Genomic DNA, 23,924 nt, shown 5'->3' on the forward strand with positions numbered 1-23,924 from the left:
ATTCAATTTTCTGGGTGGGTCATTAGAAGCTTTGGACGTATGGTATGTTGTCTTTTATCAATAATCCATCTGTAATTTATGATTACTTTATGTTAGCATGGCTTTAAATTTTTAATCTAATGTTCTTTCTTTTATCTATATATTATACAGACCGCATGAATTGCTATGTGGTTATGCAAATGGCAAATCCAAATGTCGTAATAAGCTCATCACCTAGAGGTTTAACAGTGATTAAGGGTCCCTCTCAATAGATATTATATTTCAGGTGGCCAATTTTTTTATCTGGGTTTTATCTACATTTGCTTATTATTGAGTGCTTCTTCAAGTTTTAGATTGGTGTGTGGCTTTTTCCTTTGTTTTTTATTTTTTCGAAATCCAAATGGTAATTTCATGTGGCTCTGATACCATGATAAATTTATGAGAAAAAAATAAAACCAAATTGGTTGATTCGCTGTTTTGATATGACAGTTGTACTTAATAATAAAAGAATATATTTCGCATAAATATGTAAAACTGTCCTTCTTAAAAAAAAAAATTCCAATATTCTGATAAACATATTAGGACAATATGTCACCTTCCTAATATCTCTAATAAGCACCTCCATATCGAGGTTATTTAGTGAGCTGGTTTCCTATATGATCACAAAGACGGGTCATTTAATTAAAATTACGTAATTAAATTTTGAATAAAAAAAAAGAGGACTTTTTTAAATTTTCTTTTACTGTTTGTGAATTGTGACTAGGGGCTGTATCCAAGCAATAAGCCCACCAATTTCCTGAAAGCAATGGTTGCAATATGCGCATACTGACCTATGACTGTTGAAGTCTTAGTTCATTGACAATGACATAACAAATTTGTTATATGGAGTACAATATAATTTTTGATTGGCTAAACTTTTATAATTTTATTTTTTCTATAATGAAGCAGCTTTGATATATAAATGTCTGGTCATAATTCAAACGTAGAGAAGAGAGGACCATTCACTCAAACAGCATAATATATAGTCCATTATTTTGGTGCAAGTTGAAGCTAAATATGAAGTGTACCGTCTGTCCCGCACATTCAGCTTAATGCTTTGCTATGTCGTTTCTTACTTGTTGTTTAGTGTGTATCTTCCTCGAAATATGAATGTCATAATTATAAGAAGAATAAGCCCTTACTTATAAATCCTCCATTTGTTCCCCTAACGGTTTTACTAACTTTTATAATTGATCCTCCACTTTATATACTAAATTCACAAATCACCCAAAAACAGTTGTTGGTTGGTGCTACTGCTCATCCCATTTTTTTGCTGTTCCTTGCGTCCTTTCCTTCCTCTCTTTGCCCCTTTTTTGTCCAGCTAGTGTCCCTGGTTGCTTGACACATTCTCATCTGTCGTCGAAAATCGATATGAGAGCTCGACGTGCAAGGCGCTCTGATCAGGTATGCCATATGAAATTTATATCTTTATTATACCATAATGATCCTAATAAGACTCGTCTTAAATAATATAATAATAATTTTTTGATATATCTGTTCAGGCATTCTGGCCTTCCATGGTCATGAAGAAATGGCTTAATATCAAGCCTAAGGAGTACGAATTTAGCGAAGATGATTTCGATACTGAAACTGAGAGTGATGATGAAGGTGTGTTTTTATGTTTGTCAATGGTGTATATTTTAAATGAGTAACTTCAATTATTCTCAGCCTCTCAATTTCGCTTTTTCAACTTGTGTTTCTTATTATTCTTCCTTTTGGGGATTCTTTTTAGCATTCTCATGTAAGGATTCTAAACCAAAGGATGCTGGGTTTTGTTTCCAAAGAGATGCTGCGATCCAATCTGCGTGCACAAATCAAATTTCAGGCAATAATTTGTTCAAAGTTTTATTTCATTTGATTATTATGTTTTGGGTATGAACAACAACGAGACACTTAGATTTTCATTTGACCGACTACGTTATCCATATAGTTGTTTGTACAAATGACAGGTTGTAAATCACGTTGTTCATACGCGAAATTAGCAAAGACGACTTTTCTTAAGACTGTACTTTCCCAATTAAGTACCATTGAAAACTGTTTTTATCTCTTCCATATACTTCTTCCATTTCATAATAAGTGAAATACTTCTCTAAAAAAACTCTCACATAAAAGAGAGAAGTGTTTCACTTATTATGGAACGGAGGAAGTATATATCATGGAATTTCAACCTGATAACACGTAATCTCCATCATATATGTTCTAATATTTTGTCTACTCATGTGAATATATGTTCTAATAAACTAATAAAGTTAACATAAAATTTGATATATGTTCAGACAAGGCTTGTGAAAGAGGTAATCAGTTGCGCCACAGAAGAGGACTTTCAGAAACACTACGAGTGGAGTACATAAAAACAAAGGAAGTAAGGTTAGCTCGTAAGCTTGCTAGGGTATAATATCTATCTATCGATCTATCTGTCTATGTGAAAGACGTATGATATAATTATACTGTTCATTGTTAATGATGATATCCTACAGAGTGACAATAGGAACTTGGAATGTAGCAGGAAGACCTCCATCTCAAGGTCTTGATATAGATGATTGGTTGTGCATGGAGGAACCAGCAGACATTTACATTATTGGGTAAGTTTTATATGACTATTGCACGCACCTCTTAATAATCTTATTTTGGTCCGACTATAGATATACATGCATATACATGTGGCCCCTGCTGTGATCTCTTGTTTATAATCCTTAAATATGGTAACATGTTTTTAATTAATACTCCTACTATTCTCATCTTCAATGGAGAAGACAAGGATTAGCACAGAAACCTTTGGGATTTGAGGTTTTTCAAATATTTTATGTTCCTAAAATTCCAATTATTTATTACTCCCTCCGTCCCAAAATATAGTTCCCATTTCTATTTTGGAAGTCAAATTTTAAAAACTTTGACCAAATATTCTTACTAATGTATATAAAAAAACATATTCATGAGGGGTCTTGTTAGATTCGTCTCAATGTGTAAATTCATCATATCAACTTTTTATATTTTTTACTAATAAGAAATAGAAGATATCGTAGGTCAAACATACGTCTTGGAGACTGTACCAAATGAAATGGGAACTATATTTTGGGACGGAGGGAGTAAGTGGCAATAAAGTTCATAAATGGATGAGAATGAGAGTACTTGAGGTTTTCTCATTCTCAAAATCACAACCGTTTTCATGCTACATAGTTGATGTTTTCTCATTCTCAATATCACAAACGTTGGGATTTGACTCAGATTGGTGTAGTTCACATAATAGAATACCATTCTTAAGGAAATATGTAATGAAATGGGACAATTAAAGGCGCGTGTATTGGGCGATAACCTGATGTCCCACAAATATCTTTACTATGACTAGTAGTCTTATAATAGTCCCTTCTTAACTAGTGTCGAACATGATACAAATTGATTCACGAATTTTTGTCATACGCTCACTCTGTGTCAAAATACATGGTAACTTGTTTGTTTGTTTTTTTTACTCAAAAGGTTAAGAAGTGAGTATAAGATGGACAATTTCAAAAAATATTAAGGTTTAAAGATCGAAATCTTGTCAGAAATCATATTTTAAATGTCAGTTTTTTTGAGAAAATATTTAAAAAAAAAAAAAACTTGACATGAATTCACATTTTATAAACTTTTCTTTGCGAGATAAAAGTCTTTGTTGAATCCTGCCATTAACTTCCATCTTCAGGCGTTGACTCGCACACATACATCAAGTAACCCATGCACATAACTACCCCGCTCCTAATTTCTTTCCTATTTCTCTCTTATTTCTCCCTTAATTCATTCTCTCTCTTCTCTTTTCGTGTCTCTAAACCTCCCCATCTCGAGTAGTCTCGGGAAAGATAAAAGAAATTGGATTTAAATGGTAATTTCTGACAAATTTTCCCATTAAGTTGTCGGCAATAGGCCGATAGTGGCTATTTTCATATATAAAACTAGTCTTACATGCACGCAATGCGTGCGATAGCGTGTTGTAGCATATGAAGTTGAATGAAATTAATTTGGTAGAAAAACTGTCTTTATATTTTTTTTCTCAAAAAGCTGATGTTTAGTTTAAATGTCTTACTTTCCCCCCTTTTTCATTCAAAATGAAACAGTTAGTTATCTCCTTTTTTTCCTTTTTTTCTTTTTTTTTTATTTTTTGGTGTCCCCCATGTGTTTATAGAATAGAGATTGAAAAAATTAAAATTAAAAATCAGCATCAAGCAACATAAAGTCACTATCATTTTTATTTTTTTATTCGATAATTTACTGGTCCAAGCAGCCTCAACTCTCATAAGTTAGGAGGTAAAAATGAAATCCCAACCCATAAAAAACTTCCAGAGATTGAAAATCTAAATATGAGGTTGATGAGAGTCGAACTCCCGACTATGAGGTTGGGAGGTGGGAGCTCCAACTATTGGATTCCCACATTATTCTCATAAAGTCAGTATTATGATCAACTAATAGTAATAGATATATAAAAAAAAAAAACCAATACTTAATCTTTAGGGCAAGACGTACTGTATTATATGCGTCAAAAAAGGAATAAGTTCGAAATTACCAAGTCGGCGTTGGTTTTGGAAGAATCGAATAGTCGGCTATTGTTGATTGGCGTTTTGCTACGAGAAAATGTCTTGGCTAATTTTCAGGCAATATTTCATGATGTTAAAGCATGTATTAGGTAGAGAAAAAGGCATATCTCTTTTAAAATGTGACACTCCTTTTTTTTGAATAAACTTTTCTATTTCTGTAATAGCACAAATTCTATCCTTTTCTTAAAATCTTAACTCTCTCAAGAGTTTACTTTACTCTTCTTTGTTTTCTCTTTGTCAACTTCTACTTCATTATTGTCAAGTTTAACAACTATGTACGTATCCTTTTAATACTAAAGGATTGGAATATAGACCACGTACTAAAGGTCTTAGACTCTTGAGCTGAAAGCCTTGTGCTTATCTGTGGAGGCCTGGAGGAGTGGAGGGCCGGGAAATAACAAGCAAGCTAGAGACGTGCTCCTTGTGTAAATTGACACGATTTTCGAAATATATATTTATTTTCTTCCAAATCTAATATGCGAAATATTTTTTATCAAAAATAAATGAAAGTTTGACGTAAATAATCTCAATTTTTGTCCATTAACAAAAATAATATCAAGTTTGACCAATTCGTGAAACAATTTGAGTTATTTTCATATTGATCAACTAAACATAAAAAAAAAATGAACCTCGTTTTTTTATGACTTTTTCATCACTTGAAACCTTTTAATAAACTAATTTCTATGGTTGATTAAAAAAAAAGTCTAACGGATGCATAAGAAAATTTCGTCTATATGAATCCACCCAACTTGAGATTATTATATGAATTTATCACTTTTGGGAATAACTTCATATAATGTCCCAAACTTAAATTTATTCTTGTTGGTTTTCTTATATACTATGCGAAAAAAATTGCAATAATGTAACAAGTTGAGAGCATTTTATTACTTTATTCAGAACTTTCTAAAAACAAATTCCACTATATTTCCATTATGCTGGGAAGGAATAATGGATTAATGGTTTTAATATTTATCATGAATCCCATACAGTACAAGTGTTACAACTGGTATAATACTATAATCTGTATTAGGTGTTGTGAAAGTAGAAATGATTATCACAATCAACCAAACTGTTATAATCTGAAAATACACTTGCACTGTTGCACATAGGCGGTTAAGGCCATGTGCAGGGTGAGCAACTGCACAAGACCCCCGAAATATAAGGACTCATTCTATTAGTTGTATGACTAAAGAAAATAAATAAAAGAAAACCTAAATCTAATTACAAATTTAAAGAGATCAATTCTATTTGCTATTTTTCTTCTTCTTTTCTTATTCTCCCAAGAACCCCATTTATAACTCTTTCGTCTCTTCTATTCACCAAAAAATTTAATATTTATAATTCATTTTAGCACAAAGCCCCTAATTTTATGAGACGGCCCTGCACTTGCATAACAATGATTATATGTAACTGTTTCTAGTTACATGAACAATTGAACATAGGCAGTTCATAAACCTCAGATTAAGTGGCAGTAAATACATTATTTGGATGCTAACTATATGTGGTTCCTGATTCACAGTTTCCAGGAGGTGATTCCTCTTAATCCAGGAAACGTGCTAGGAGCAGAGGATAACAGACCAATATCAAAGTGGGAAACATTGATCAGAAAAACCCTGAATAAAACCTCTGAAAGTGAAGCAGATTACAAAAGTTACAGTGCACCTCCTTCTCCAATCTTAAGAACAGCAACATCTACTCTTGATGCGCTTGGAATCGATGCTGATGTTCCTCCACTCGCATTTTCTAATGATGACTCTAAGTCGAACCTTGGCCATCTCAACTTGGGAAGACATGAACTGAAAGAAAAGTATACGGAGGAAACTAAATGCATGATAAAGAGGATATATGGCATAGACAGTGATAGAAGGATAGACTGGCCCTGCAATTCATTGCTTGCAATGCATCCAGTTCTTTCTCCTGCTGTCAAGTTACGCCGAGTTCTAAGTAGCTCTGGAATGACAGGAGTTCCATGGTTGGAGAATCCGTTAAATTTTGATCCTAACATCATTGGAAGAGTACCTAATAATACTGGTTTATCAAGGTTACACCCTGGTTTTGCAAACCTGATTGAGGAACAGTCAGAGAGATCACCTGAAGACTCTCATGAATCCGCGTCAGATGCTTCTGAACATGAATTTTCTGCAGGAGATGATGATGATGATTCTTTCTATGGTGTATCAGAGGATGTTTTCCCATGTTCTGATGGTGTTGACGCGTGTCCTAAATATGTTCGGATTGTCAGTAAGCAGATGGTTGGAATATATGTATCAGTTTGGGTTCGCAAGAAGTTGAGGAGACATATAAGTAACTTGAAAGTCTTTCCTGTTGGTGTTGGGTTCATGGGTTATATGGGAAACAAGGTAATTTTCACTTCTCCGATTCCATGATTCTATAGGGTACAACTGCAACCTGAAATTTTATTGAAGTCTAATTATGTTTACTGATTAAAACTGATACTCTTACGGCTCGTTTGGTAAGAGGTTATAAATGGTGGGAATGGTAATGCATTATAGTGTAAATTTGCAGTATAAATCCAATGTCATTACCAATGGTAATGCTACTTAATCACAAGATGTCCATTTTCTTCCTAAAATCTCATTACTATCCATTACCACTTAGGAAGGTGGTATTAGGTGGTAATGAAAATTCATAAAGGAAACCCCATGTTTTGTGATAAAGTTTCATTCCCATGGTTATGGACATGTGAAAATCTTTACAAATTTACACTAAATTTCATTACCATTACCACTATTTATAACCACTAACCAAACGGGTCGTTAGTGTTTTCGCGTATATGTTTACTGGTTTTTGTTGATTATTGTTTACTAATCTTAAACTGATTGAAACTGATTTTTACCAATTGAAGTGAACTAAGGCCTTATACTGCATTTGTACTGATAAATAATTGTGGATGGATATTGTCAAGGGACCAACTCAACCGAAAGTTTAAACTGATAGTTGGAGTCTCATGAGTATTTTAATACTCTATCACGCCCCCTCACGCAAGAGCCCATGGGGTTTGAAATGTGGATGCAGCACATGTCTCCTTCATACCTGGCGCTAAATATTCCACTTAGAAAGGGGGGTGGATGAGATTTGAACCTGTAACCTTTATGTCACACTGACTCCGATACCATGTCAAGGGACCAACACAACCAAAAGCTTAAACTGATGGTTGGAGTCTCATGAATAGTTTAATATTCTATCAGATATATGAATGACAAAGAATATATGTACTGAAAAAGTAAGTTAAATAGACATATGATATGGAATTTATGGTTGCTTTTGTGCAGGGATCAATATCTGTTAGCATGTCTCTTCACCAGTCTCGCATGTGCTTTGTTTGTTCTCATCTTACTTCTGGTCACAAAGATGGAGATCAACAAAGACGCAATGCTAATGTGGATGAAATCATCAAACGTACTCGCTTTACATCCATCATTGATGATAAGCAACCACATAACATCCCTTCTCATGAGTAAGCACATTTTCTCTCATGCTAATTTGTGTTGCTAAAAATTTTAAGTTTGGCTTTGGAACATCATCTAATACTGCTTCTAATTTCACTATATATGAACAGCCAGATATTTTGGTTTGGTGATCTGAATTACCGTCTTGATATGACGGACTCCGAGATAAGAAAGCTTGTTGCCAACAAACAATGGAGTGAGCTTCTCAACAGTGATCAGGTGACTCTTCATTAGATCAAAAAAATATCCTATTATGTTTGTTCACGCATTTTAATAATTTTTAGCAACTGAGCATGAGTTTTAGCCTATATGCGACGGATAGATTCTTGTAAATATAACATATTTGCTTGCTTACATGAACAAAATTTCATTCTAAATGAAAAAGAATGGTTAATTCCACACAAAAAAAGAAGTATATTTTTTACGAGGTACAACTAGAAATTACTATTTCTTTGATAGCGTAGAGAAGTTCGAATAGAGATATTGATTGGGAAAAAACAGAGTTAGTTTAGTCGAGGAGGCGCATATTACATAATAGGTGGTGATAGAGGTAGCAGGAAGTTATATTTGTCTAGGAAATACTATTACAATAAGTTTTTGTGAACACGGTGCAAGTAGAATTTGAATTTTGTGGTCTAGACATATCATAAATCATCTAAGAAACTGAATTGGTGATATTTTGAAGAATATACATTTGTTATTTATACTACTAAGTCCTAAGACATCCCCAACTGAAAAAAACAAAACAAAACTTTGTTTTCTTATAGTTAAGCAAAGAGCTTCGAAGTGGGCATGTGTTTGATGGATGGAAGGAAGGATTAATAACTTTCCCACCTACGTACAAGTATGAAAAAAACTCCGATAGATATGTCGGTGAAGAACCAAAAGAAGGGGAGAAGAGAAGATCACCAGCATGGTAAGTTTCTTAATCACTGATTTTGTTGATTGATTTACTAGTGTTTTTACTTTAAAACAGTTTCTTATTTCTACTATCAAAAACTGAATGATTTTATCCAAAAATTGATTTCTTTTATTAAAACTGATTTTGTTAGTTGAAAAGTAACAAGAGCGTAATCATGTTGTCAATATGGTGTGACGTTTAATAGTTTAAGGGTGTGTTTTTTTCACCTTGAAAAAGTAAGTTTTAGGATTGATAAGGTCCAATGGACCACTCGAATATAAACATAGGATGAAATCAGATTTGGTCGTGTTCAAGTTAGGAAATTAAGATAAGTTTAAGTGAAGAGAACGCAATGCAACCATAGTGTTGCTAGGAGTGAAGCCCTTAGAGATACCAAAAAACACGCATAGTTATTCAGATTAATTCGAATATTCAAAGCTGAACAATTAAAGATATATTAGTTAACGATACAACATGTGTTATCTCTTATTTATTAAAATAAATGGGATAATATATATATTTCCTCCGGTCTTTATTAGTTTACCCTTATTCTTTTTTGGGACGTCTCTTATTAGTCTACCCCTTTTTTTTGTTTCTATTTTTGGAATGGGACCACTTACTTTTCATCACACACACATTCAACTTTAATGTAAAATAATAGTTTCTCTTTTTTTCTACGACCCACAACATTATTTCTCCTAAAACTCTATGCAAAAGAAAAGGGTAAACTAATAAAGACCAGAGGGAGTATATGGCTTTACTCATAAAGCTTTCTAGAGAATACTAATTGCTACACCATTGTTCGAGTGTCACACAGAAGACGAACTGTAATTTACATGTGATTCTGAGTCTGGTCACTGGTGGCTGACTAATAATGTTGTTTATGTTATGCAGGTGTGATCGAATACTGTGGTCAGGGAAGGGCATAAAACAACATTTCTACAAAAGAACAGAAACAAAACTATCAGATCATCGTGCAGTTAGCTCCTCATTCTCATTTGAAGTCGAAGTTTTAGACCCTAGAAAACTTCAAAGGACTCTTCATTACAATACTGCAGCAATACATCCAGAAATTTTTCCAGATGACAGTGAACTCTTGTAGTATCCAGCTATAAGCCTATAGGTACTAATTTCTCTGAGTCTCACGTATGATCTTTTCACACAGTTTAGTAATGTGTTATACAAGCTTAATGTTACACAAAAAACGCTTACAGATTTATATTTTTACATCTTTGCAGGGTGAAGTTGTTTAGAAAAGGCTAATTATATCCAGGCAATGTAAACGGTGAAGGGAGATTGATCAAACATCATATTTCACCAGCATATGTAGTAGTTCATGGCTCGTGTCCAAGGAACAAAGAAGAAAAGAGAGCCATATATCAAAGTTGTTAATTGTGAGCTATGTTGTGTAATGTTGACAATTATATGTAAGTGTATAAATATATAATTCTCACATCATATGAAGTTGCTCTTCAAGCAATAAAAAATGTACAGCAAAAAGAAAAACAGAACAAAGTTTATAGAAATTTTTTGCCTAGAGAGAAACATGATTACATGAATATTGTAATTCATCAGCAGTTTTGTAAAATTTGTACTACTTGTGAGCTTGTATAATAGATATTGTTTTGTTCTTGGTCCGAGTTTCGTTCACTTTTCTTGCAAAATCAATGCTGCTTTGCTTCGACCTTCGCTGCTGAGCTATTGGCTGTTTCTGAGAGCATTGTGTTCTATGGCAAGATGTGCTCTAGGTTGAAGATACTATAAGTGAAATATCTTCTGATATAACATTGTATAGCTTATGTGTCCATGTAGTCGGAGTTTGTTCAATGTTGCTATAGTTTTCTGTTGTATATATAGCCAATATAGGTAGTTTTTTCCCTTAATGAGATAAGATTTCAAAAATAAGAAAATTCTTCCCTCTTTCCTTCTTGAATAGAAAATATTCACTTCATAAGTTTAAGGAATCACTCCACCATTCTAGATTTGTAAGTGAATCAAACTTTACTCCATTACTGAGCCTGGCACTAAATCATTTATGAATCGACGAAATTAAACTGTAATTTACTCGTACATTTGAGCAGTTGAGCTATATGAGCTACCACCACTCAACTAGATATAATGTATTCTGCTCTTCTTTTCTGGATGGCTTCTTATTAGTTGGTTAGTTTGTGTATGTGGGAAAGACAGTGTTTGTAAATTGTAAAGATTGATTACCATATATGGTGGAACATAAAATAACATGCTATTTTCTGGCTGTAAATGCAGAAAATTAGGAGCAAGTTGAGCTCATTTTATCACCCAAAACAAAAGATCTAGCTATCTGCACCATATTGACCCTAAAGTTTCTACCAAAATAAAAGTTTGGTAGAGTTAGCTACATCAAACTTTGATTCTAAAAAATGTTTTTATATGATAAGGTGGTCAGAGGAGCAATATATAGACAAAAATCACAGCACAGAAAAACTGTACCATACTCCATCTCTAGCCCAAGCCCCTAAGCAAATGCCATCAACAATGAAGTTTGGTTTGAATACACCCATAAATGACAAACAAAACAGTACAAAGAAGAATCACTTTTCTCATCATATTTGGATAAAGATAATTACATATATAATGTACCAACATTGATATAATTCCCAATTCTTCTTTCAATTGTGAAAACTTACCATATTTCACATTATAATGGCCTTCATAAAATTACTACTACTTATTTTAGTTATTATAAATGGCCTAGAGAATTCAACACAAGTTCTTGTACCTGATTTTTACAATGAATCATGCCCTTTATTGGAAGAAATTGTAAGGTACATTATGAAGACTAAAGTGCTGAGGCAACCTCGAGTGGCGGCTCAATTGTTGAGGCTCCATTTCCATGATTGTTTTGTGCAGGTAACTTCAGTTTATTAACTTCAGTTAAGACTTTACTTAGCTGATTATACTGAAGATTGAAAAATTGCTAATCATGGGTGAGTTTTGTCGCCTTTTAACAATATTGTTGTAGGGATGTGATGCATCAGTATTGTTGGATAGCAACGGTGTGATAGTGAGCGAGAAGGGAGCAAATCCAAACAGAAATTCACTTAGAGGTTTTGAAGTTATTGATGAGATTAAGGCCGCAGTGGAAGAGGCATGTCCATTGACAGTCTCTTGTGCTGATATTGTTACTCTTGCTGCTCGCGACTCTGTTGTTTTGGTACTTTTTCTTCTCTTTCTTCATGTTCTCAGCTTAGCCAAGTAGTAATGTGTACAGGTCAATAGTGGCTCCGCTCAACACTGAATCACCTTGTTAATGGATCATGCATATTGCAAGTTGATAATATGAAGTCCCATAGAGAAGTAAGGAGATAGGAAATGAACAAAATGAGCACAGATTACAACTTAATGATTAGTGAATTTTCTATCTATAACTTTTACAACTATATTGTACTTGATAGTTAGGTAAAGTCTGTATCATCTTAATCTGGAATGGCTTGTCCTGTCTAATAACTAGCTCTAGTGGTGGCAAATAGCTCACTCAAATTTGATCAATATTTGTCACATATATATGGTGGTTCATCAATACATGTTAGATTAGGTCACAAAATTTGTCTCACAGGTAGAGGTGTATCAAGTTTACTAGTATATGACTTCCACTATGTTTTTGGTCCTTTTGAAGAGAGGTGGACCATCATGGGAAGTTTCGCTTGGCAGAAGAGACTCCCTTACAGCAAGCTTTGATGGTGCCAATAAGTTCATCCCAACTCCAAATTTATCATTAGATGCTCTCATTGCCAATTTCAAGCAACAAGGTTTAGACACCAAGGACTTGGTTGCATTATCAGGTAAAATCAATTTTCTGCTGATACATTTAAGCTTTAGCATATGATTGCTCGACTAAATCTGTCAATGTTATCACAACTGACCACTTTTTCACCATAGGAGCCCACACCATGGGAGTAGCAAGATGTGTAAGCTTCAGGCAAAGGATATACGACACGAGTTTCGCAGAAAACATCTATGAAAAATTCTCAAGCTTCCAGAACTCCCTAAGCTCAATATGTCCTAGATCAGGAAACGATAATAAGTTAGCACCACTGGATTTTAGTACACCAGCATACTTCGATAATCACTACTATGAGAACCTGGTGGAGTCAAAAGGGTTATTACACTCAGATAATGTGCTGGTACTCGAAGATCAAGGTGGAAATATACAAGATAGAGTTTGGGCATATGCTTCTAGCAGAGAGTTTTTCTTTGAATCTTTTGTTAACTCTATTATTAAGATGGGCAATATTAATGTATTAACAGGGCTTCAAGGAGAAATTAGGAAAAATTGTAGATTTGTTAATTAGTTACCAAGTACTCGTTGATTTTCACAAGAACAATGGCATTTATATAAAGCATTTCTTACAATTCAACGAACCCACACAACTGATCATACTCTTGAACGATAGAAAAATACATCTTGAACAAAATATCACCATAATACTATAGCATCCAATAGCTTAGTGAATCACTATTAGTGATGGTTGATCACAACTAAATGTACAGAAATCCCATTGTATGTGCACCATCAAGCACACCACCAAGCACCATATGGGGGGCCACCAACCCCATGCACCTCGCGAGCAATTCACTATATGAGACGTTTTAGGTCGATTTCAAGTGACATAACTTGCAAATGTACCTACTCTTTCTTTCTCATTTCTGGTGTGGTTGAGATCCCACCTATATTGGATCAAGTGATAGGATTTTACATGTACAACTATCCATCTAAGCACTATATGGAGGTTCTTGGGTCGATTTCAAATGTCATGCTTTGAGAAAGTGTCTACTCCTTTCTCATCTTTGGTGGTTGAAATCTCACTTATATTGAACCAAGTGATAAGATTTTCCATGTACAACTATGCATCCAAGCACTATATGGGGCTTTTTGGGTCGAAGTCGAATGCCATGCTTTGAAAAAGTGCATACTCCTTTCTCATATTTGGTGCCGTTGAGATCCCGCCTATGTTGGATCAAGTGATAGGATTTTCCATGTACAACTATCCATCCAAGCACTATATGGAGCTTCTTGGGTCGATTTCAAATGTCATGCTGTGAGAAAGTGTCTACTCCTTCTTTCCCATCTTTGGTGTGGTTGAAAATCTCACCTATATTGAGCCAAGTGATAAGATTTTTCGTGTACAACTATGCATCCAAGCACTATATGGGGCTTTCTGGGTCGAAGTCGAATGTCATGCTTTGAAAAAGTGAATACTCCTTTCTCATCTTTGCTGTGGATATTGAACCAAGTGATAGGATTTCCTAGGGGTGAAAGTTATTCGGATAAAATCCAATCCGAATCAGTAATTCGGATCGGATTTGAACTGTGTTTGGATTGGATTCGGATTGAGATTTTTCGAAAAATTGGATTTTTGGATCGGATTGGATTGAGGGTAATCAGATCCAAAAATCCAATATAACCAAATAGTAATATGCCTTCTATTATATATCTGGATTTTTTTTTATAAAAAAACCTACTCCATAGCTCAATACACATAGCACTTCAACCCTTCCCCTAAAACACTAAATGCACTTAATTCCTCATTTCCTAAATCTACTAAGTTGTTGTTGTGCTTAAATCATTTCATCAAAAAACTAGAGTTTTAAAAAAAATCGAATTTTCGGATCGGATCCAATCTAGAGTATGAAGATTCGGATTGGATTGGATCGGATTCAAACCCTAATTGGTTTGGCTTCAGATTGAAAAATTGAAATCCAAATTTTATTCGGATCGGATTGGATTAGGCCCTAATCCAAACCGCACACCGAACTTTCACCCCTAGGATTTCCCATGTACAACTATGCATCCAAACACTATATAGGGCTTTTTCGGTCGATTTCAAATGTCATGCTTTGAGAAAATGTCTACTCTTTTTTTCTCATCTTTGGTGTGGTTGAGATCCCACTTATATTGAACCAAGTGATAGGATTTCCCATATACAACTATGCATCTAGCCTCTAGCCTGTTGCCCTCGTTACAAAAGTGCCATTGTAACATTGTTAAACTAAAAAATCACTTCCGTCTCCTTTAGTTCCCAATTATTAAACTAAATTCAATTTTTTACAATATTTTGCACTAGAATGAGATTTAGGAACGTCTGAATGCATAAACCATTGAAAGAAATGGAAAATACCATAATCTCAATTCCAAAACGATATTGGCAACGTACAACGCTAAAAGCGCCATTTAAAAAGCGCATCAGATTCTAATTTATTGCCGTTTTTAGTAAATTATACTAATGTGAAAATATCACTAACATAATAAATTTATCATGTAACAATATCGAGACTCTAATTTATTGTCGTTTTGTGTCCTCACATAAAAGCTTTAAAAAGCTTTCAGAGTTTGATGGTAATAGAAGATCATTGCCGGATATTAAATCAAAAAATAAAGTTAGAAAAAAAATTATCGAAAAATTTGGCCTCAGAAAAATTGCAAATTGACTCATCAAATATCAGATGGTACGAACAATTAGATAAAAATCCTAGGCCAAAAATACAAACAAATTGAAAAACAAAATCAGAAAAATGTTGTATGAAAACTTAGATAAATTTTATCAGCTGTGTTCAGAAATAAGGATTTTAATCTCACAGATTGCGAACAATCTCTGAAGTCTGACATGTGAATAATTCCATAAATCATCACCACATAGAAAATTATTTAATCAATTTACAAGCGAAAAATCAAATTTATAAATCGTGGAAAATTTTGAAATCGATAAAATTAATAAAACTCACGACTCTCATTAAAAATTCTAAAGAGTTCCTTTTTATTCTCTCTTCAGATACCCGTACATACAAAGATCTAGGTAGCTCATCTCCTTCTAAGATTAGGAGCACTCTTAAAAAAAAAATCTCTTATATCATATATATCATTAAGAGAAAAATAAAACACTGTCTTTCTTCATTAAACTCAAATAGTTGATCGAGAAAGTACCACACCAAAAGGACTATATGTTGATGACTCCTTCTATAGCCTTTTTTATGTTTTGGGATTGGGATCTGGAAAACAGCCCACCAGTGGAGTTCACTTTGCTTTAGCTACGTTGACTCCCACTTGTAAGACCATTTCCATATGCTGATGACGAAGTCATTGGTGGGGAGTCCCTAAACACTATCAAACAAAGGCTTTGATCAGTCTTGCAGGCTAAAAGCATGGTAAGGAGATGGAATTGAAAGATTACCAATTCACTCGAATTCAAGTCAAAGACATATTTAAGCTCACGATTGAGATTATCCAAATCATGGCGGGCCTTGACCCGACGGGGAATTTTGTGGGAAAGGGAGCTCGAGCTTTCCATAATTCCCGTACCGCCACGGGAGAAGAGCCCTTGGAGAGACTCTATGCCCTATTGGAAGACCTCAATAGGGGCGGAGTCCAATCCGAAGCCTTTAAGCTTTTGCAAGACAAAGTCGTCCGGCGACATGATTTAGATTCGCACTCGGAGACATAGTCTTCTAAGTTTGAATTTCTCTTAGGTCCGCTCCTGGCTCGATGCGCTTAATGAAAGGGAAATCCCTAGATTAAGAAAGAATTTCCTTTGTAATTAAGCAGCATCCTTTAAGTGAGTTAAGGGGCGAGGGGTACGCTGGACGGCCAACGAATAATTAGTATCCTTTAAGTGAGTTAAGGGGCACTTAAATCAGCTGCCGACGCCCGACTGCGTCTTGACCCCTATCCAATTTTTGGGCCAATTCCCTCTTCGTACTACCAAAAAATGAGATTCTTGCCGAATCCGAGTTTGCTGCTCCAACCATTACCAAACTAATACCTATTCTGTTTAGTACTTCAGGTGCTTCTGTTGCGTATAATGTAAATCCCGTAGCGGATCAATTCCAACGAGCCTTTCAAACTAGTACTTTTTGTAATCGACTCTATAGCTTCTTCAATAAACGCTGGTTCTTCGATCAAGTTTTGAATGACTTTATAGTCAGATCGTTCTTGCGTTTCGGGTATGAAGTCTCATTCGAAGCTTTAGACAAAGGTGCTATTGAGATATTGGGCCCCTATGGTATCTCGTACACATTCCGACGATTGGCCGAGCGAATAAGTCAACTTCAAAGTGGATTTGTTGTGCGAAGAGTGCGTTATGACCCGTGGCTGCCTGCCCAGTGGGGGCAACTCCTTCGTTGTGGGTAAACAGGAAACTTGACACTACAAACCCAAGGAAATGCTCGACAGCAATTGTAAGGGAGTTAAGACCGAAGCTTTTTGCAGTGCTAGCAAGAATGCAAGTGAATCGATTTCATTCCCCAGCAAATGAAGTGCTTACGCCCCTTTAGAGAGAAGGGCCAGCACAAGAACTTGTCTTCCATTTTGAGATCTTTAAATTCATATGATCATGATAGAGTCCCTTTTACTAATAGAATATCAAGGCTAAGGGCTGAGCTGTCTACTTGGCAAGCCTTCTATGCCCTGTTTTAAAACCTTCTATTTTTTCTTCAGTCCACTAGGTTCTGAAAGAAAGAAAGGGGCAGCCATTTGGCGCGAGTCGTCTACCATCCATCCCATTGCATTCTATTGTCTTGTATTGTACTGTTCCATATCAGACCAGATAGATTTATTGAGTGAGACAAAAAGGTTGACAACATATGTGATTCAGAATAGCGTATGCCTCTACAGGCTAGAATATCATCAAGCCACCATGAATTAAATGGTAAAATTTGAGATCAGAAGTGGTTAAATAGTATCGGTCACGGTAAATTCAGAAACACGGACCAAAATATTTTCATCATTTCTCATAAACTTTGACTTAGAAGCAATCATCAGAGACTTCAATACAAAAGAATCATAAGATTTCATTAAACTTACAGGTTTTTTCTCATCAGATGATTGTTAATTCAAATTAAGAACAAAAACAAATTTCTAAAGAGAAACAGCAACTCATATCAAGAAATTCAACCATTATACTAATCATTGCTAGCAAACTCTAGCAATACAAACAATATTCTGCTTACAATCCAATAAAAATTTATAACATCATCAACATTTGAAATGAATTGTAAACGTCGAATGAAGCACAATTAGACAAATTTTGAATTTTGAAAAGGGCAATTAATGGAGCTATAAAAAATTTGACCGTTGATTAAGACACAAATCAGCCATAAAAGAAAGGCTAAACTGCAACACGAACGGCAGAATAATCTAGCACGAGCATTGGGACTTTTTTCGTCATATTTATTCAGAGAAGCCCGGGGTGCAACGTGCAGAATTTTGCAATTTCTAATATACTTCCTCTGTTTCAAAGCAACATTTGCCTTTTTTGATACGTTATAAACTTAAAACAATCAAACATTAGCATCTAACAAACAGAAACAATATAAATTCAAAAACATTGCTTCATATTAATATATTAAATCCATTTCACTCAATACACAATCTTAAATTCGTAAATATAAATTGTTGAAGCTCTAAACATCATCAGAAAGGATTTTCTTTCTCACTCACAGCATTTTTCAATGCTGTGTTGGAAGGTGTCCTAAGATAATTTCCAATCTCATCACATGATGTTCTTAATCTAGGAGCTAGGAGACAAACCCAACTTATTAAGATACCCAAATGATCACCCATCAATTTGTGACAACTTTCACTGAGCAAAGTTGAATACTTGTGATTCGATGCATTGGTAATGGTATGATCACACGCAAACCAACCGAAGTATCATCTGCAACAACTATCACCAAGAACCAGATGAAATAACCAACAATCAATCTGCATACTACAAGAGAGTTACCAAAATGCAGACATACAATAATAATAATAACACTTCAATGAATCAAGAATTTCAGCTCAGATATAAAACAGCTTTGTCAATCAAGAATTTTCTGAAGCAGAACTGGCATTTAAAGCTGCGATTAACAATCCTCATTGCCAAACATTTGTATTCTAATGGACGGAAAAGAAAAACAAATTTCAAGGGAGAAAAAAAACAGCTCATATCAAGAAATTCAACCATTAATATCCTTTACTTCATAGAGCAATCTCAGAAGCGCGGATAATTATTAATCATAGCCTTCAACCTCTACTAATTCAAACAATTTTCATTTTACAATTCACAAAAAATTTGTAACATCATGAACATTTGAATCATTTGCAAGTATTAATTGCAGCACAATGTACTTAAATTGAACTTTGAAAAGGGTAATAAGATTTGGCCGTTGATTAAGACACAACTCAGCCATAAAAAAAAGGCTAAACTGCAACACGAACGGCAAAATAATCTAGCACGAGCATTGGGACTTCATTCGACATTTTCTTTTATTCAGAGAAGCCCGGGGTGCAACGTGCAGAATTTTGCATTTTTTTGTGTAATTCCCCTGTTGTTTAGATGCAACAATTGTCTAATGCATAATAATATCAAATGTTGCATCTAAAAAACAAAGAGAGTAAATAATAAATCCAGTCAAATTGTTTAAAAAATTCAATCTATATCACTCACAACATGATCTTAATTTTGTAAAAATTGTTTGATGAAAAAACTCCTGATTTAAAAAGATTGAAACTTTGAACATCATCAGAACGGATTTTCTTTCTCACTCACAGCATTTTCTAATGCTGTGTTGGAAGGTGTCCTAAGATTATTTCCAATCTCATCACATGATGTTCTTAATCTAGGAGAAAATACTAACTTAAAGAAGATTTCATTATAATAAGAAAAGTGTTTTATTTTTCATAGATTTTGTTAGGAAGAGATTGCTCAGTGGTGGCTAGATATAATGGTTCGATTCTGCCAGCAATTGTCCTCAGCTTAATTCAGAAGAGGGAGCTTGGTATCCTCATTGCAATCTCTTTTTTAACCATTAATTTTCATAAACAAAGTTCATAAGATTTCAAAAAGCTGTAATTTTTAATGGGATCTCAGCATTTATGATTATGTTGTCAACAGTAAATAATTTCAGGATTTTCAGTACTAAAACCATCATTGACCCAGAAAAAATAAAATTCATCCTCACTGTAAAATAAACAAATTACAAGATTTAGTCTGAAAATATTCAAGAAAAACAGAAAATTGGCATCAGTTCTCCAAGGTGAAAATATTTAGCATCAATGAAAATCAGACGCATATAAAAGTTTCATCAAATGCCAATTCTTTGAAAGAAAAAAGAAAATCACATGAATTATCCCATTAAAAATTAAAATTAAAATCAAAAGTTAAATATTTTACAAGTGAAAATATAATTTTGAATTAGAAAAGGGCATCAGTTCTCCAAGGTGTATAGCATCAATGAAATTCAGACGCAAATTACCCATTTGACAAAATTTAGATTCCTCATATACCCTAAATTTCAAAAAAATAATTTTTACAACAATTAATTAATTAAAAAAATTCAGTCAAACAATAGGAAAAACGATCAGAACCTGTCGAGAATCATTGTGTCATCACACCATTAAAATGGATCAGGGGATTGACAGACTAATGAAATCTTATCATCAATTCGTCTTCTTTTTTCCCAATAATTTCCACCCAAAATTTAAAAAAAAAAACCCTAAATTTGAACGAAATCGAAGAAAATCTTTGAAAAGTTGATAAATTTGAGCTCAGAACTTCTTAGAGGGTTGTGTTTACCGTCATTGAAGGACCTCCATAGAAGACCAACTCTGGACACAGATGTTTTCCTCATCGCTGTAAAATAGTATAAAAGAAATATGAAGTACGAAAAAAAATCATAAAGAAAAGTTTTCAGGGGAGAAATTTGAGGGGTTGAAGAGAAGATTTAGTCGAATGATGTTGAAAGAGGAAGCAAGATTTATTTATAAACCCTAAGAACCCTAATTGTGTCAAGTCAGAAACCCTAATTCGGGGTTTATGTTGGGTTTGGTCTCAAGTTGATATTCAGCCTTGATTCTAGTACAGCCCATGTTAGCCCATGTTAGCCCATGAAACAAAAAACTTGACACTCTATAGTCTATGCCCATTGGCCAATTACTATATTTTTTTTTATTTTTTTTGGTAAAACAAGGGCAAAGAACCCAACAAACACAAACGAAAAAACAGACGAAAACACAAGAAAACAAAGAAAAACAACTACAACAACTACGGCAAACCAACAACGCAACAAAAGAAAACTAAAGCACAACTAAACACTACTAGCTACTGCAGACTAACTTGACAGACCATCAAGGTGCAGGAACTAGTCGAGGTAACGCAACGCCCCCCATGTCCCCCAATAAAATAGCATGAAGATCCTTCGGGACTGTCCTTATGATTTCGCACTTCTCTAACACATTCACACCATCATTCGCGAGCCAATCAACATCTCTATTAGCCTCTCTATAGCAATGGCTAATACTCACAACCCAGCCTTCTCTCTTCATCAACTCTTTGCATCTTCGCACAATATGAACATATGGACTGTGCCCAGAAAACTCCCCAGTCAAAGCTCGTACCACAACTGTAGAGTCTATAGAAATCTGCACCTTTTTGAACCCTTCATGCCACGCCACAAGAAGTCCCCTCACAACAGCATTCAGTTCTGCTTTAGTGCACATACATCGACCACAACTCATAGCATAAGCCACCACAAATTCACCTCTATGACCTCGTATCAAACCACCTCCTCCAGCTGGGCCTGGGTTTCCTTTCGTTGCGCCATCATTATTCAACTTTACCCATCCCTCTCTTGGATAAGTCCATCTAATCATCACCTCCTCTCGCTTTCTCTTACCACCCAAGTACCCATCTTCAAACTCCATGGCTTTGCGCACCTCCCTACATCTTACCATAATGAACTCCCCTTGATCCATAGGGATACTAGGATTGTTATTGAAAATCATTTCATTACGCCATTTCCACGGCCACCAAAAAGTCATTGCAAATGCTCTTGGCCACTCTTCCCCTTTGCCATTATTCTACTCCGAAAGATTTCTCATTAACCAAACCTTAAACTCCTCGTTCAAAACACTACTATCACCATCTCATCCAAGGCTATTCCATACAATAGTTGTAGCAGGGCATCTTCTAAGAATATTCTCCTCACTCCCCTCCACATACCCACACACATAGCACCTAGGATCATCAGTTAATCCTCGCAAGAACCGAGCCACATTCGTCATCACACGATCTTGGTACACAAACACACTCTTTGCGGAACTTGAACCCGCCAAATGTTCTTCCAATGGTTCCCATGTATACAATCTGGCTCCTTTACCACTCCAGTAATATTCATCTCCAGCATCATCGTCTGCCGTCAACTCGTGGGCTGTGATTTCTTAGAGTTTATCCAGTGCCAAGTAGTCAGCGAACAAGTCTATTTTCCACTCTGTATTAGTGTCCCACACTTCACTAACAGTAACATCTTGTAACCACTCCGGAGGCTCAGGACTAGCATCATTTAAGAGAGGCTTTTGAGTGGCCCATCGATGATGCCAAAAGAAGGTCTTCTTGCCATTACCAACAACCGAGTTAATCCCTTGTTGAACAATTTTAATGTTCTCCACAATTCCTTTCCAAGCATTAGAAGCATCACCTTTGTACTTAAACATGTCAACGTCGCAACGACCCTCACAATATTTGCTTTGCAAGACTCGTGACCACAATGTTTTGGGTTTCGATAACACCCTCCACCCAAGCTTGGCTAGAAACGCTGCATTAGCTTGTCTCATTGATCTCAACCCAAGACCTCCTTCATCCTTAGGCTTTGTAACATTTGCCCAAGCCACCGAATGAATACTTCTCTTTTCGGCAGTGTCACCCCAAATAAAACCACACACTTTCTGATCAACTCTGTCACAAATCGAACGAGGCAGCTTTGTAGATTGCATCGCATAATAAGGTGTCGAGCATAAAGAAGTTTGAGCCAACGTTGCTCTACCAGCTGTAGATAACGTTTTTTGTTTCCAAACTGCTAACTTTGCGTCAATGCGGTCAACCACAAATTGGTACGTCGATTTCGAGATCTTACCATGAATTGTAGGCACCCCTAAATATGTACCCATGTCCTCCGTAGCCTCCATAGCAAGGGTAGCACAAATTTGATATCTCACCTGCACATTAGTGTTGGGAGAAAAATAGACTTTTGATTTTGCTAAACTCACTTTACTACCCGAAGCTTCACAAAATATATCTAAACATTTCTGCATAGTCACATCTTGCTTCAAAGAAGCTTCTCCAAAGAGAATCAAGTCATCCGCGAAGGCAAAATTAGATATAGGGGGCCCGTATCTACTAGCTCGAACTGGACTCCATCCTCCAAATTGAACTTCCCTTTCAATGAGATGAGTAAGTCTTTCCCTACAAATGACATATAGATAGGGAGACAATGGGTCTCCTTATCTAATTCCCCGACTTGTACTAAACGACTCCATGGGTTCACCATTCCAAAGAATCTGTAGTTTCATTGACGTTATTCACTTCATCACAACATCCACTAATTGTTGAGGCAATCGAAGTTCCAGTAGAGATTCTCGAATGAAAGGCCATCGTAAGTGGTCGTAGGCTTTTTCAAAGTCTATTTTTATCACCATTGTTCCTTTTTTTGCCCTGTTTTCGCCTCATTGTATGCAACATTTCTTGAACGATAATGACATTATCAGTTATTTGGCGATTTGGCACAAAGCTACATTGTGTAGGCGAGATAAGTGATGGTAAAACAGGTTTTAAACGGTTCACCAAAACTTTAGTAACCACCTTATACACAATGTTACAGAGACTCATTGGTCTAAATTGATTGGCTTTTTCCGGCACATCACATTTAGGAATCGGCACCAAGTAAGCATCGTTTAAACCTTATGGGAATTAACCTCATTCAACCCTTCCTGCACTAAACGAATGAGAGTCAGACTAATTGTTTCCCAGAATTTTCGGTAGAATAAGGGTTGAAAGTCATCCGGTCCCGGAGCTTTGTAGACTTCCATACTCATGAGAGCTTTTTTAACTTCACATGGAGCAAAAGGCCGATTCAAAGTTTCAAACTCATCATCCCTCATTCTTGAAAAATAATCAGGCA

General features: G+C 35.3%; 2 protein-coding genes and 15 non-coding genes across 18 annotated transcripts; 2 read left to right on the top strand and 15 right to left on the bottom strand.

Annotated features, from left to right (window-relative positions):
• Nucleotides 1-552: 552 nt before the first annotated feature.
• On the top strand, nucleotides 553-10,587 carry LOC104892967 (type I inositol polyphosphate 5-phosphatase 2). 2 transcript variants are annotated; one of them, XM_010678993.4, is made up of 11 exons: nucleotides 568-1,422; nucleotides 1,521-1,626; nucleotides 1,751-1,843; nucleotides 2,295-2,385; nucleotides 2,496-2,600; nucleotides 6,103-6,943; nucleotides 7,877-8,061; nucleotides 8,164-8,272; nucleotides 8,821-8,969; nucleotides 9,849-10,077; nucleotides 10,193-10,587. In XM_010678993.4, exons 1-10 carry the CDS (start codon nucleotides 1,390-1,392, stop codon nucleotides 10,054-10,056), a joined length of 1,920 nt encoding a protein of 639 aa, XP_010677295.2. In that variant the 5' UTR covers nucleotides 568-1,389; the 3' UTR covers nucleotides 10,057-10,077; nucleotides 10,193-10,587. The 2 variants fall into 2 exon arrangements, with proteins under 2 accessions (XP_048500791.1, XP_010677295.2); XM_048644834.2 differs by lacking the exons at nucleotides 8,821-8,969; nucleotides 10,193-10,587 and having other exon boundaries at nucleotides 553-1,422; nucleotides 9,849-9,988.
• An 805-nt stretch (nucleotides 10,588-11,392) lies between these two features.
• LOC104892966 (peroxidase 20) lies at nucleotides 11,393-13,626 on the top strand. The gene is made up of 4 exons (XM_010678992.4): nucleotides 11,393-11,843; nucleotides 11,956-12,147; nucleotides 12,610-12,775; nucleotides 12,873-13,626. The coding sequence occupies exons 1-4, from the start codon at nucleotides 11,637-11,639 to the stop codon at nucleotides 13,283-13,285; spliced, it is 978 nt and encodes a 325-aa protein (XP_010677294.2). The 5' UTR covers nucleotides 11,393-11,636; the 3' UTR covers nucleotides 13,286-13,626.
• Nucleotides 13,627-15,397: 1,771 nt separating this feature from the next.
• Nucleotides 15,398-15,470, bottom strand: LOC125498110 (small nucleolar RNA snoR117). Its single transcript, XR_007274877.1, has one exon. It is a non-coding gene; the product is annotated as a small nucleolar RNA snoR117 (small nucleolar RNA).
• A 68-nt stretch (nucleotides 15,471-15,538) lies between these two features.
• On the bottom strand, nucleotides 15,539-15,632 carry LOC125498079 (small nucleolar RNA R64/Z200 family). Its single transcript, XR_007274845.1, has one exon. It is a non-coding gene; the product is annotated as a small nucleolar RNA R64/Z200 family (small nucleolar RNA).
• Nucleotides 15,633-17,644: 2,012 nt separating this feature from the next.
• LOC125498123 (small nucleolar RNA SNORD18) lies at nucleotides 17,645-17,719 on the bottom strand. The gene has a single exon (XR_007274889.1). It is a non-coding gene; the product is annotated as a small nucleolar RNA SNORD18 (small nucleolar RNA).
• A 20-nt stretch (nucleotides 17,720-17,739) lies between these two features.
• LOC125498075 (small nucleolar RNA Z199) lies at nucleotides 17,740-17,813 on the bottom strand. Its single transcript, XR_007274841.1, has one exon. It is a non-coding gene; the product is annotated as a small nucleolar RNA Z199 (small nucleolar RNA).
• Nucleotides 17,814-18,049: 236 nt separating this feature from the next.
• LOC125498112 (small nucleolar RNA snoR134) lies at nucleotides 18,050-18,188 on the bottom strand. Its single transcript, XR_007274879.1, has one exon. It is a non-coding gene; the product is annotated as a small nucleolar RNA snoR134 (small nucleolar RNA).
• A 204-nt stretch (nucleotides 18,189-18,392) lies between these two features.
• Nucleotides 18,393-18,490, bottom strand: LOC125498085 (small nucleolar RNA snoR31/Z110/Z27). Its single transcript, XR_007274851.1, has one exon. It is a non-coding gene; the product is annotated as a small nucleolar RNA snoR31/Z110/Z27 (small nucleolar RNA).
• Nucleotides 18,491-18,761: 271 nt separating this feature from the next.
• On the bottom strand, nucleotides 18,762-18,855 carry LOC125498069 (small nucleolar RNA Z223). The gene has a single exon (XR_007274834.1). It is a non-coding gene; the product is annotated as a small nucleolar RNA Z223 (small nucleolar RNA).
• Nucleotides 18,856-18,908: 53 nt separating this feature from the next.
• On the bottom strand, nucleotides 18,909-18,993 carry LOC125498109 (small nucleolar RNA U36a). Its single transcript, XR_007274876.1, has one exon. It is a non-coding gene; the product is annotated as a small nucleolar RNA U36a (small nucleolar RNA).
• A 132-nt stretch (nucleotides 18,994-19,125) lies between these two features.
• Nucleotides 19,126-19,268, bottom strand: LOC125498111 (small nucleolar RNA snoR134). Its single transcript, XR_007274878.1, has one exon. It is a non-coding gene; the product is annotated as a small nucleolar RNA snoR134 (small nucleolar RNA).
• A 217-nt stretch (nucleotides 19,269-19,485) lies between these two features.
• LOC125498086 (small nucleolar RNA snoR31/Z110/Z27) lies at nucleotides 19,486-19,583 on the bottom strand. The gene has a single exon (XR_007274852.1). It is a non-coding gene; the product is annotated as a small nucleolar RNA snoR31/Z110/Z27 (small nucleolar RNA).
• Nucleotides 19,584-19,671: 88 nt separating this feature from the next.
• On the bottom strand, nucleotides 19,672-19,768 carry LOC125498121 (small nucleolar RNA R30/Z108). Its single transcript, XR_007274887.1, has one exon. It is a non-coding gene; the product is annotated as a small nucleolar RNA R30/Z108 (small nucleolar RNA).
• A 217-nt stretch (nucleotides 19,769-19,985) lies between these two features.
• On the bottom strand, nucleotides 19,986-20,067 carry LOC125498090 (small nucleolar RNA Z101). Its single transcript, XR_007274856.1, has one exon. It is a non-coding gene; the product is annotated as a small nucleolar RNA Z101 (small nucleolar RNA).
• Nucleotides 20,068-20,169: 102 nt separating this feature from the next.
• LOC125498089 (small nucleolar RNA Z101) lies at nucleotides 20,170-20,261 on the bottom strand. Its single transcript, XR_007274855.1, has one exon. It is a non-coding gene; the product is annotated as a small nucleolar RNA Z101 (small nucleolar RNA).
• Nucleotides 20,262-20,326: 65 nt separating this feature from the next.
• On the bottom strand, nucleotides 20,327-20,418 carry LOC125498103 (small nucleolar RNA snoR14). Its single transcript, XR_007274870.1, has one exon. It is a non-coding gene; the product is annotated as a small nucleolar RNA snoR14 (small nucleolar RNA).
• A 95-nt stretch (nucleotides 20,419-20,513) lies between these two features.
• LOC125498099 (small nucleolar RNA U61) lies at nucleotides 20,514-20,605 on the bottom strand. Its single transcript, XR_007274865.1, has one exon. It is a non-coding gene; the product is annotated as a small nucleolar RNA U61 (small nucleolar RNA).
• Nucleotides 20,606-23,924: the final 3,319 nt, after the last annotated feature.

Source organism: Beta vulgaris, chromosome 5 (genome assembly GCF_026745355.1).
Source record: "Beta vulgaris subsp. vulgaris cultivar EL10 chromosome 5, EL10.2, whole genome shotgun sequence".
Lineage (NCBI taxonomy): Eukaryota > Viridiplantae > Streptophyta > Magnoliopsida > Caryophyllales > Amaranthaceae > Beta > Beta vulgaris.

Bases quoted from the DNA above. Each gene is read 5' to 3' on its own strand.
- LOC104892967 (XM_010678993.4), top strand. From the start codon at position 1,390: ATGAGAGCTCGACGTGCAAGGCGCTCTGATCAG. The intron at 1,627-1,750 runs GTGTGTTTTTAT...GATTCTTTTTAG, and splicing joins AACTGAGAGTGATGATGAAG to CATTCTCATGTAAGGATTCT. The intron at 8,273-8,820 runs GTGACTCTTCAT...GTTTTCTTATAG, and splicing joins AGCTTCTCAACAGTGATCAG to TTAAGCAAAGAGCTTCGAAG.
- LOC104892966 (XM_010678992.4), top strand. From the start codon at position 11,637: ATGGCCTTCATAAAATTACTACTACTTATTTTAGTTATTATAAATGGC. The intron at 11,844-11,955 runs GTAACTTCAGTT...ATATTGTTGTAG, and splicing joins TCCATGATTGTTTTGTGCAG to GGATGTGATGCATCAGTATT. The intron at 12,776-12,872 runs GTAAAATCAATT...TTTTCACCATAG, and splicing joins GGACTTGGTTGCATTATCAG to GAGCCCACACCATGGGAGTA.